The following is a 10,644-nucleotide window of genomic DNA, read 5'->3' on the forward strand; positions in this document are numbered from 1 at the left end:
TTGATCATACTTTTAGCATATTAAACAAAACATCATCAGTTCATTAGTCTCAGCATGTTACATTATGCACAACCGTTGCCTGGACCAACTCGTTAATGATGAAAATAAAAATCAAATAAAAAAATAAACCTTAAATTACGCCATAACAGTTTAGATTTGAGTTTATTATGCTATTGAATATTAATATGCATTGAAAACTATTAGAGAAATTTTGTATAAACTGATCACTGAAGAATCAGTCAGCAGTTGCATTTGATGCAGTACTGTGTGTGTATGTGTGTGTGTGTGTGTGTGTATATATATAATTATATGTACTTTTTTCTGATAAACCACATTTTTCTTTAAACTTTATTTTAATTAGCAGTACGAGTACATTTTGAAGGCTTTTCAAGGTGCCACATTACTGTAATACCATGACTACTAGGCACTGGGTTCGTATCAGTAAAGGGAAAAAACCCAATATGAAAACTAACAATGCATGTGAAAGTTGTGTGACGTAGTTCTAATTTCAAATATTCAGAAAATGTTAAGCCCAAAGCTTTGCAATATGTAAATCCTTTTGCCATGTAAGCACTTATTAGTCATGTAGTTTAATTGTATGCAACACTTTTAAGAGACAGGTACACTAAGGCTTATGTTTTAAGTCATAATACTTAGGCTGTGTAATTGTTATGGAGATTAAATTGTGAAAAGTAGAATACATGTAAACGACTTGAAACATTTGAACAAACTTGGAGCAAAAAGAGATACTTATTATACAGTGAAGTATTACATTATAAAATCCATCCCTCATCCACACTTTATATCTTAACAGTTACAGAAAGCGTATGCTGGGTTTCCATTTTCTTCTACAGAACACACACGTGACTAGAAGTTACATTCATGCAGACAGAACAGATGTTTTTGTTATAATATTACCAAACCAAACATATAAATAAACATTTTGTAGAAACCACAGAAATACACGCCACCAAAATATGTTGATTAACTAGTTGCCAACATTTGATCGTAGTTCGAACTGATCCGATCAAATCTCATCTGTTTTCAAAAGTTGGTAGCTGATCTTTGATCCCCTGGATTTGTAGACCATCATTCCACACACCATGGCAACTACTGCTACGACACATCCAGCGATAAAAACAAGGTTCAGGTTCAAGCTTGGACTGATGGCCTCTGGAAACAAACAAGGGACATTAGCATTTAACGCCTTTCCTTTTGATCCACAATCTACATAATCTACCATGGTAAAGTTAGGACGTACCAGTGAGTGATGCGCTCCTCTTCAGCCGCAGGGGTCCCTGGGAGATGAAGTGACTTCCGGTCTGGATGGCAGCATCTCTTTTGTGAACGTGCGAGGATGGTGCAACGACCGTGCCGTTGGTGCAGCCCTGAGCACAGCGTGTGTTGGGATTGTTGGCTTGACATATGATAATGGAGCAGCTGATGAACACCTAGAGAGGAAATTCAAAAAACACATTCATTATTACAGTGTCTGTCGTTCTTCAGTGTTTTTTCGTCCATCCTTACCTGGTCATATTGTCCAATAAACCTGAAGGCCTCCATACTGAACTTGACTCTGGACTCGTGACTTGTGTAGATGTGAACGGTTTCATCAACCTCGCATCTGAAATACATTGACAAATTGGATTTGATTAATTTGTCGGAGAATGGCACTGCTGTCAAAGCATTTATTTTGGACACATATTTACATTACATTCTTAAAAATTATGGTCCTTTTTTGCCATTTGGGATACTCAACCATGTAGTATACTAATTTTATAAGGTTATTTTGTCATTCAACATCTGAGTCTATTACTATAATAACACTATTGGAGTGTTTTTAGATTCTTACCCATTTGTGATGATGGGATAAGAGATGGGATAATTGGGATTATCATAGGGTGTAGCTACACAGGACTCAAGGAAGACCTCAGTGTTTTGCACTAAAGTGACAGGTTCAATCTCCATGTAGATCGGCTGTCCCACGTTGTACTCCAGTGGGTAGGTGTTGGGAGGTCTCAAGTTTCTGAAACTGCCAGTCTGATAAAACTCAAACTGATAGCTGAATGAGCCGAAGCCTCTCTCAGTGAAGTTGACAGCTTGCCTGTGAGCATCAAACCTCGTGCTGATGCTGCTCTTTTTCTGGTACTTGCACATGACTTCAATTCCAATCTCATTTTTCCTGGTTATGACATGTCTTGGATCATCGAAAGTAATAATTGTGTTCTTAAAGAGGAGATGTTCCTCAGTCTCCTTCAAAGAAACAAGTATAAAAGTAGTTTAGATACAGTGGAAAACTTTTTATTATTATTTATATCTACAGAAACTCATTGAACTCCATACTTCGATTTGAGTACCGCATCCGGTAAGAGAGAAAGTTGTAAACACATGCGTGCTATTGGAAGAAACTAAACACGAAGCATTGTTGTTCAGCCGCAAGTGATCTCCGTGGATCCCTGAAATAGTGGCTCTTTCTACTGACACCGACATTGTGTCTCTAGAGCAAGTCACTTGTGCTCTTGGACCTTGAACAAATAAAGAACAATCGTGATAATGTAGATAAACTTCATTTTGCTTCAAAGACACACAAAGAATTCATACATCAAATCAAATAGAAGAAGAATTTCAATAAATGCGTAAATACCTTCAGCCTCGACCACGACAATAACACACCTCATCTCAGACTGATAGTTCCTAGACCTAAAATATTATGATTAATTAGCTTCATTTCATATGCCACATTGGGTAACACTTTACTTTACATTGTCCTTGTTACACATGTTACATGTAGTTATAGCACTATACTAATTTTAACTATATTATGCATAATTACATGTACCTAACCCTAAACCGAACCCCAATCCTAACCCTAACCCTATAGTAAGTACATTAACCCTAACCCTATCAGTAAGTACAGTTGTTAATTATTATTACACAGTACTTAAATGCATAATTACACTGTAACATGGACACCTTAAAATAAAGTGGAATCGTACATTTTTGATTTAAGTAATCTAACTGTGTAATCATACCCATATTGGCCCTCTGCAATGAAGCAAATTGGAAAGTGCTGGCCAAAATTCTCTGATGTTGGTGTCCAGTTGATCACATACTCTCCAGTGGTGGTGGTCTCCTTTGTGCTGTTCAGAGGTCCACTAAAGACCACATCAGTGATGCTGGACAATCAGGGAAGAAAAGAAAATCCAATTAGATGCACATGTATCAGTTTAAAAATGTGACTGAAATGACCCTGTTTTGGAAGTTACAGTGGTTCTAAACCTTTTTGACTCCATGGCCCTTTACTGTCTACAACAATATTCGCCAAAATATTATTTTGTCAAAATTGTATAGGGTTGCTAACGACTGGAGGTGTGTAACAGTGTAAGTATATATATTTTTAATAATATAATCTTTGATGACTGAACAAGTTCAATTCACCTTTATTCCATAAGGTTGCAATGTCTGATACACAATAATGATGTAACATTTCACTAATAGTTACCGCAGGCAGAAAACAAAATAATAGGATGTATCATTAGCAAAACTTGAAATGACTCAGTAATTTACTGCAGAGCACTGAACACAATCCAATATTAGTGTCACTGTCACTTGATGGTGGATCTGGTTTTGACAATATGTTTGAGATCGCTAATATGAGCCAAATGACAGTGATAATGGTATAAAACATCTGCTCAAACTGAACCCTTCCAAGCTCCAAAGGGTAACAAAATAGGCATTATTTTATTCTTCTGTACTTGAGAGTTTTATATTATCGTTTCCTTCATACCTTGAGTAAGTTGCTGTAGCTTTTACTCTGATCTCTAACTCTTGATTGACACGAGCTTGAAGGTGTTCTCCGTGAAGAGGTGTTGGGTGGATGAATCGAGGTAGATATTCACCCTCAGTGCAAGATGGTGCCGGAGCCTCCACTAAACACAAAACATAACATGAAGGTTGTGGCAGAGCATCACAATTAAAAGCCTGGTTTCAGGACTGAACGGTACCTTCTAAAGCGAACTGGAGAGGTATTTTGCTCAGTGGTGGATTGGAGGATCCATTGACAAACGGGGTTCTGACCGCTGCGGCCATGGCAGTGTAGTTTAGAGTGATGTTCTGGGTGGGATAGTCTTCCATCACCAACTCAAATGCATAAACACCACGTACTGAAGAGTTGCCATATGACAGAGTACATGTGTTCTGGAAAGAAGAAAGATATGAACAGTGAATGATACATTAAGTAGCAACCAAGTCAGCCGAGGACATGTGGAAGAATGAAAGAAAACACTTCTTACTTTTGTATAATGATCAACATACATGACTGTAAATTATTCCTTACATATTCTCACCTGGTTCAGAGTGAATCCGGCAGGTTGGTTGCACATTCCACACTCGTTTGCAGAGAAAACTCCATATCTACACCTGACCTGATCATTATCTGGATCACAGGACAACAGATTGTAGTTCCTCGGGCAGTTCTGAGGGACTCTAGAAACAATCCAAAAACAGTCATCTTGAAATGAATTTGACATTTTTGCAATTAATTTACAACTGTTCCTAAGGTGAATTTTAATGGATCATAATAAAAAAGGATAGGGTATATCATAAAATCGAATAATAAAATAAAATTATACGAAATATACAAATAAAAGTATACATTACAATGACATCATTGTGATATGTTGGTTAGATTTTGAACACTGAACATTCTAATAGTGTAGGTCAGAGAGAGATCTTTTCAGATCAGATTTTTTTTAATGATTCCTAAAAGCTAAAAGACTAAAATCGATAGCACACCTAAGCTTTAAATGATAAAAAAACAAACAAAGTCTGAATGAAGGTTGTAGATTTCCTCAAGAAGAAGACTGAAAATGAGAAGTTTCAGCAGTACTGCATTGGGCATTAAAACGCTTGCAGACTGAAAACTCTTTTGATGAAGACAAACCGATTATACCTGACAATGGGAAGTGTGGTGGCGACTGGAGATCTGTTGGGCTGAGAGGTGTCAGATCTCACTCCAAGGTCAATTTGTGTGAGAAGTTGCCAGTTTCCACCAGTTGTGACTGTGTTATAGATCCAGCAGCAACTATTTTGACTGTTGACACAAGCATAGACTTTTCATTAGCAAAAAATGATTTTTATACTACCTTCAGCGCTATTAGATAATGGTGTATCAGATTAGTCTTATTCCTCTGCATAAGTGCTTACAGCAGCTGAAACGGGCTGTTGTTGGGGACGGTTCTCTTCATGACTCCCTCAGTCTGACACCAGCTGCCACCATTGGAGCTGCTGTCTACCTGACCACTCACATAACTTTTACTGCCACAGTTTCCAGACCTGCAACCCCAGTAATCATATGTATCACAGACATGAAAGGCCTCCTTGAAGCGGATGTCCACCTGAAAGAATACATTTTCAATACATTTTCACATTTTTAATAACTCAATAACATTTTCAAGTTAAAATGTACATTTTCAATACATTTTAAATGGCACACAATTAAATTATTATGTGACATTTTCCAAACTGACCCTAATATCATCCTAATATCATTATTTTATCATAAAATGTAATATTATTTTAATGGTAATGCTTTTCATATTTTAAGATTTGAAGTCTAGGACAATGTTAAAATAATAAAATCTATACATAAAAGGCATTTGAAGAATTATCATTATTATTATGAAAGAATTAACTTGTAATATTTTTGTGACAGTTATATATTTATTTTAAAAAAAATGGAAAAATACAAAAATCCCCTTGCACATAAAAGTGCACCTAATTGGAAAAAACATCTGTTTGCGGTTGTGAATAAAGGTCTCACCATGTAGGATCCATCAGGATTCTTTCTTGAGCTGAAGGTCATTGAGCCTCCGTAGAAGTGAGAGGCAGTGGCTGTGGATGCCAGCATCAGCAGAGCTGTGAGCAGAGAAGAGACACTCATGATGTTGATGATCCTTGCCGATCACTGCGCTGCCCTTATAAAGGACCTGATGGAGGAAGTCATCCAAAAATAATTACAAAATTGTTTTCCAGTAAAGGAAAGAAAAACTAAATTCTACTCCTCCCCAAAGAATGATTGGCATGCAATTGTTTTGTAGCTCCATTACATTTCTGTGCAATAGACTGATCAAGAGGTTTACGATTTTGAGATCTTTTATAGTTTCATTAATTTTTATTTTATTTTTTTATTTATTTTCACTTAGTGCTTCAACTTAAACATTTCAGTTAGCTGCCAAGTCAACAGTAATCATTTCTGTTTAGTTTAAGTTTTTCCTCTAATATTTATATTTTATTTCATGTCAGCTTTGTTTCAATTAACAAAAGAAAATATTTTTTTTAATAGTCTAGTTACCAGTAATAACCCTGCTACAGCGAATAAAAGCATTTCAGTGTTTAATTGCTCTCCTCAGATGCAATCAGAATTAAGTAAAAGATGCCACAGTATATTTATTTGGTAATCAAAAGTATATAAATCATGTTTTATGCACTCATGAATTATGTTGTTAAATCTTTAGTTGTCATGACACTAAGTGAGGGAACAAATGTTCCTTTAAAGATTACAGCAATAAAGATACAGCAGAGTATTTCATTTTACACATGGGGTACTTTTTTATCCCTGTGTGCACCAAACCCATCTTAAGTGTTTGCTGCCAAAAAGCTCTTTTTTTTTTCATCTGTCCATAGAACGTTTGAAAAGTAACTGACACTACTGTAACTTCAAACGGGACGGGTTCTATGGTCAGATGAAACAAAAAAGTTAGCTTTTTTGGCAGCAAACACTTAAGATGGGTTTAAAATGAAATTGTGATGAGGTTCAGTTTGGAAGGAAGAAGACAGGGTTGGCGTGACTGGGACTCGTACAATTTTATTAAATAAAAGAACAAACAAAAGGTGCGCCGTAGTTCACTAAAGCACAAAATAAACAAACACTTCACAAAAACTCTTTCCGATATATCAGCTCTCCAAAAACTCTTTCCGCTATATCTGCTCTCTCTTTCCACGTCAGACAACTCTTTTCCACGAGTCCTCAGTCCTCCTCTCTCTCCACAGCGGCTTATATCCAGTCTTTCCACGCCAATTACTGCAACAAGACACAGGTGTTCGTCATTTGAACTTGACCTACTTACGCACCGCTCGTCTCCTTTCTCTCTCTCCTGTTACAGACCTCGTGGAACCACGCCCCCCTCGCCACATACCCCCACCGCCCGACTCAGGCCGGGGAGCCATAAGTCAGCGGGCTGGTGAGGTCTGAATAATTAGGTACAAACCTTCTATAATATCCCGCCAGCCCCAGGAACTGCCTCACCTCCTTTTTGGTCTTGGGTCTCGGACACGTTGCAATTGCTGCCGTCTTATCAATTTGGGGACGCACCTGTCCGTGACCCAAGTGGAAGCCCAGATACCTGACCTCCACCCGCCCAACCGCACACTTTCTGGCCGTTAGTCCAGCCCCTCTCAGCGACCCCAGGACAGCCCGCAAATGCTGCATATGACGCTGCCAGTCGTTACTATAGATGATAATGTCATCTAAATAGGCAGCGGCATATACAGCATGCGGCCGGAGAATTTTGTCCATGAGACGCTGAATGGTGGCCGGAGCCCCGAACAACCCGAAAGGAAGTGTCACAAATTGGTGTAATCCAAACGCAGTTGTGAAGGCAGTTTTCTCTTTGGACATAGGAGATAAGGGGATCTGCCAATATCCTTGATATCATTATCCTTGATGTTAAATCCAGTGTCGAATAAAATCGAGCAGTACCCAGCCAATCAAGCAACTCGTCAACCCGTGGCATTGGATATGCGTCGAACTTCAACACAGCGTTCACCTTGCGATAATGCACACAGAACTGAACCGAGCCATCTGTTTTAGGTACTAAAACTATCGGGCTCGCCCAATCACTGCTGCATTCCTCTATTACTCCCATTTCTAGCATTGCCTCCAATTCGCTCTGAACTATCTTTTTTTTGTGTTCAGGCAAGCGATATGGCCGGCTGCGCACTACCACACCTGGCTCCGTCTCAATATGGTGCTGAAAAAGGTCCGTTTGCCCAGGCAGGGATGAGAATACATCGGCAAACTCTGCCTGTAACTTAGCCACATCAGTGAGATAAGAGGGTGAGAGGTGATCTCCTCCTGGGGCCAGGGCGAGAGATTGTTTTTTTGTGTTCGCTTCTGGCCCGAGATCTTCCTCTCCGCTCACCACCGTCGCCAGCATCACTGATTTCACCTCGCTCCATTTTTTGAGGAGATTGAGATGGTAAATCTGATGTGCCCCATTCCTGTCTGTTCGAATCACCTCATAATTGAGATCCCCAACTCACCGTGTGACCTCAAAGGGTCCTTGCCACTTCGCAAACAGTTTAGAGCTAGAAGTTGGGAGCAATACAAGCACTTTATCTCCTGGTGTCAGTCTAGTTCGCCATTGTCTAGTTCCCCTGAGATCCTTGAGGGACCTCGCGCACAGCGAACAAGAGGGGTTCTAGCCACTTGTCCCAATTTTTGGCGTCTTCCTGAACGAACTTCCGAATCATGGTTTTCAACGTGCGGTTAAATCGTTCCACCCGGCCGTCCGTTTGTGGGTGATAGACGCTGGTGCGAATCGATTTAATGCCCAACAATTCATAAAGTTCGCGAATAGTCCGTGACATAAACACTGTGCCTTGATCAGTGAGAATATCTTTCGGGATTCCCACCCGGGAGATTAACTGAAACAGTGCGCCCGTAACGCTCTTGGCGAAAATACTGCGTAGCGGCACTGCCTCTGGGTATCGCGTTGCATAATCCACCAGAACTAATGCAAAGCGATGCCCTCGTACCGATCGTTCTAATGGCCCGAAGAGGTCCATGCCAATTCGTTCGAAGCGGACCTGCATAAGAGGAAGTGGGCACAATGGTGCTTTTGGAGTGGCCGGTGGATTTACCAACTGACATTCCTAACAAGACGCGCACCACCTGCGCAGATTCTCGTGAATGCCCGACCAGAAAATTCGGGTCATTAGACGATTAAGTGTTGCTGTTTGTCCCAAATGCCCGGCCATTGGATTACAATGAGCCACCTGAAAAAGCATTTCCCGACGGCTTTTTGTTATCAACAGCTGAGTTGTATCTTGTTTTGACTGAGTGTCTTGGGTCACTCGATACAACTTATCTTTTAAAACAGCGAAATAAGGATATGAGAGCGGTCGACCTGGTTGGAGAAGCTGCCCGTCGATGGAACGAACCTGTTCAAAGGCATGTTTGAGCGTTTTGTCCTGGGACTGTTCCAGGGGAAAATCATCATGCTCTGAGAGGATTCTCCTTTCGAAAGCACTCTGTTCCCCTGGCTCATCTCCCATTGGTCCCGGCTCAGCTTCTCCCACCTGAGAAACCGCCCCCTTCCCCCGCTGCTCTTTCTTCCAAGAGACATCCGCACATAAATATCCCAATAATATGCTAAAGTCTGGTCAATTTGACCCCAAAATTAGCGGATGACGGAGGTGCGGGCTAACCACCACCTCTACCTTATGCTTTTGCCCTGAAATTGAATAGCCACTGACACTAAGGGATAATTCACCACGTCCCCGTGCACACCGAACTTTAACCATGTGGCTCTTATCCAATGCCTCTGGTTGAATCAGGCTTTGGTGAATGGAGGTTTGGTTACATCCTGAATCCACCAAAGCCTGATAGTTACCCCCCTTGATACTCACAGGTATATGGTACAGGCCAGCTTGATCGGGGGCAGCCTGCGGCATGTCCGGACCCGGATCATTGTCCCCACCTCCATCACTGGACACCGATCTATAAAGTGACCCGGATCCCCACAACACCAACAGGCTGGCCCAGGCCTCCCCGCCGCCCTAGTGGCAGGAAGCGGGTCAAGGAACTGGCGTGGAGAGAGCAGAGGTACGGGAGTTGCGGCGGTGGTGGCAGACGTCAGCCCCGTCCCCCTGGTCGGAGCTCTGGGACCGGTTGTCAGCTCTGCCACTGGCCCACTCCTCCATCGGGGTGCCGGTCGGGGTGTGAAACCCCCTCGGGACCTAGGGAGTGGGATTGGTTTAGAGGGGGGAGAAGTGGGGGAAGACACAAGGGAAGAGGGAGAGAGAGAGAGAGAAGCTGCTGGTAGGGGTTCGCCGACCCCGGGGCACGCCACCATCTGGTCCTCCGCCAGTTGGATGGCCTGGTTCAGAAACGTCGGACGGTGTTGTTCAGGAGTCCGGCCGACCTGCTGCAGGATGGCGCGCTTCAGGTCTTCATAGACCGGGAGGTTCTGGACTGGTAAGTGCTGTGCGGCCACCTGCGCCTCTCCGGAGAGCAGAGGAATCAGCAGCACTGACCAGTCAGTAATTGCCCACCCACATGCCTCAGCGGACCTCTCAAACAGGTCAAGGAACACCTCTGGATCATCCTGTAGTCCCATCTTGTTGAGAGGCACGTGAGCGGGCTGGGCAGGTCTAGTAGGCCGAACCTCCCGGTCAGTCCAGCTCCAGAACTGCTTGCGGTCTTCCTGGCCTGGACGAGGGCACGGAACCGTTGCTCCTGGTTGTCCCTCATGCCCAGCAGTGCTTCGTGATGTTCTTGATGTAGACTCGCGAGCGACTGGATAACATCCGCAAATGGCGATCCCGGCGGTGACTGCATGATGGCGGCGGGCCCTCTTCTTC

The 10,644-nt window shown here is 42.1% G+C and overlaps 1 protein-coding gene across 1 annotated transcript; it reads right to left on the minus strand.

Moving 5' to 3' along the window:
* Positions 1-144: 144 nt before the first annotated feature.
* LOC311075676 (scavenger receptor cysteine-rich domain-containing protein DMBT1-like) lies at positions 145-5,948 on the minus strand. The gene is made up of 13 exons (XM_084103218.1): positions 5,822-5,948; positions 5,206-5,396; positions 4,952-5,092; positions 4,347-4,485; positions 4,005-4,197; positions 3,788-3,929; positions 3,033-3,176; positions 2,645-2,700; positions 2,344-2,525; positions 1,853-2,253; positions 1,528-1,624; positions 1,262-1,451; positions 145-1,173 (listed from the first exon to the last, which is right to left on the minus strand). Exons 1-13 carry the CDS (start codon positions 5,939-5,941, stop codon positions 1,028-1,030), a joined length of 2,142 nt encoding a protein of 713 aa, XP_083959344.1. The 5' UTR covers positions 5,942-5,948; the 3' UTR covers positions 145-1,027.
* Between the last annotated feature and the right edge of the window lie 4,696 nt (positions 5,949-10,644).

Source organism: Abramis brama (assembly GCF_963993115.1).
Source record: "Abramis brama genome assembly, chromosome: 24".
NCBI classification, from domain to species: domain Eukaryota; kingdom Metazoa; phylum Chordata; class Actinopteri; order Cypriniformes; family Leuciscidae; genus Abramis; species Abramis brama.

What these genes read in the sequence shown, in the direction of transcription:
- LOC311075676 (XM_084103218.1), bottom strand. Translation starts at nt 5,941, where the DNA reads ATGAGTGTCTCTTCTCTGCTCACAGCTCTGCTGATGCTGGCATCCACA. An exon ending in AACAGCCCGTTTCAGCTGCT is followed by an intron (nt 5,093 to 5,205) that starts GTAAGCACTTAT and finishes TTGTGTCAACAG; the next exon opens with TCAAAATAGTTGCTGCTGGA. An exon ending in TTATTGGACAATATGACCAG is followed by an intron (nt 1,452 to 1,527) that starts GTAAGGATGGAC and finishes TTTCCTCTCTAG; the next exon opens with GTGTTCATCAGCTGCTCCAT.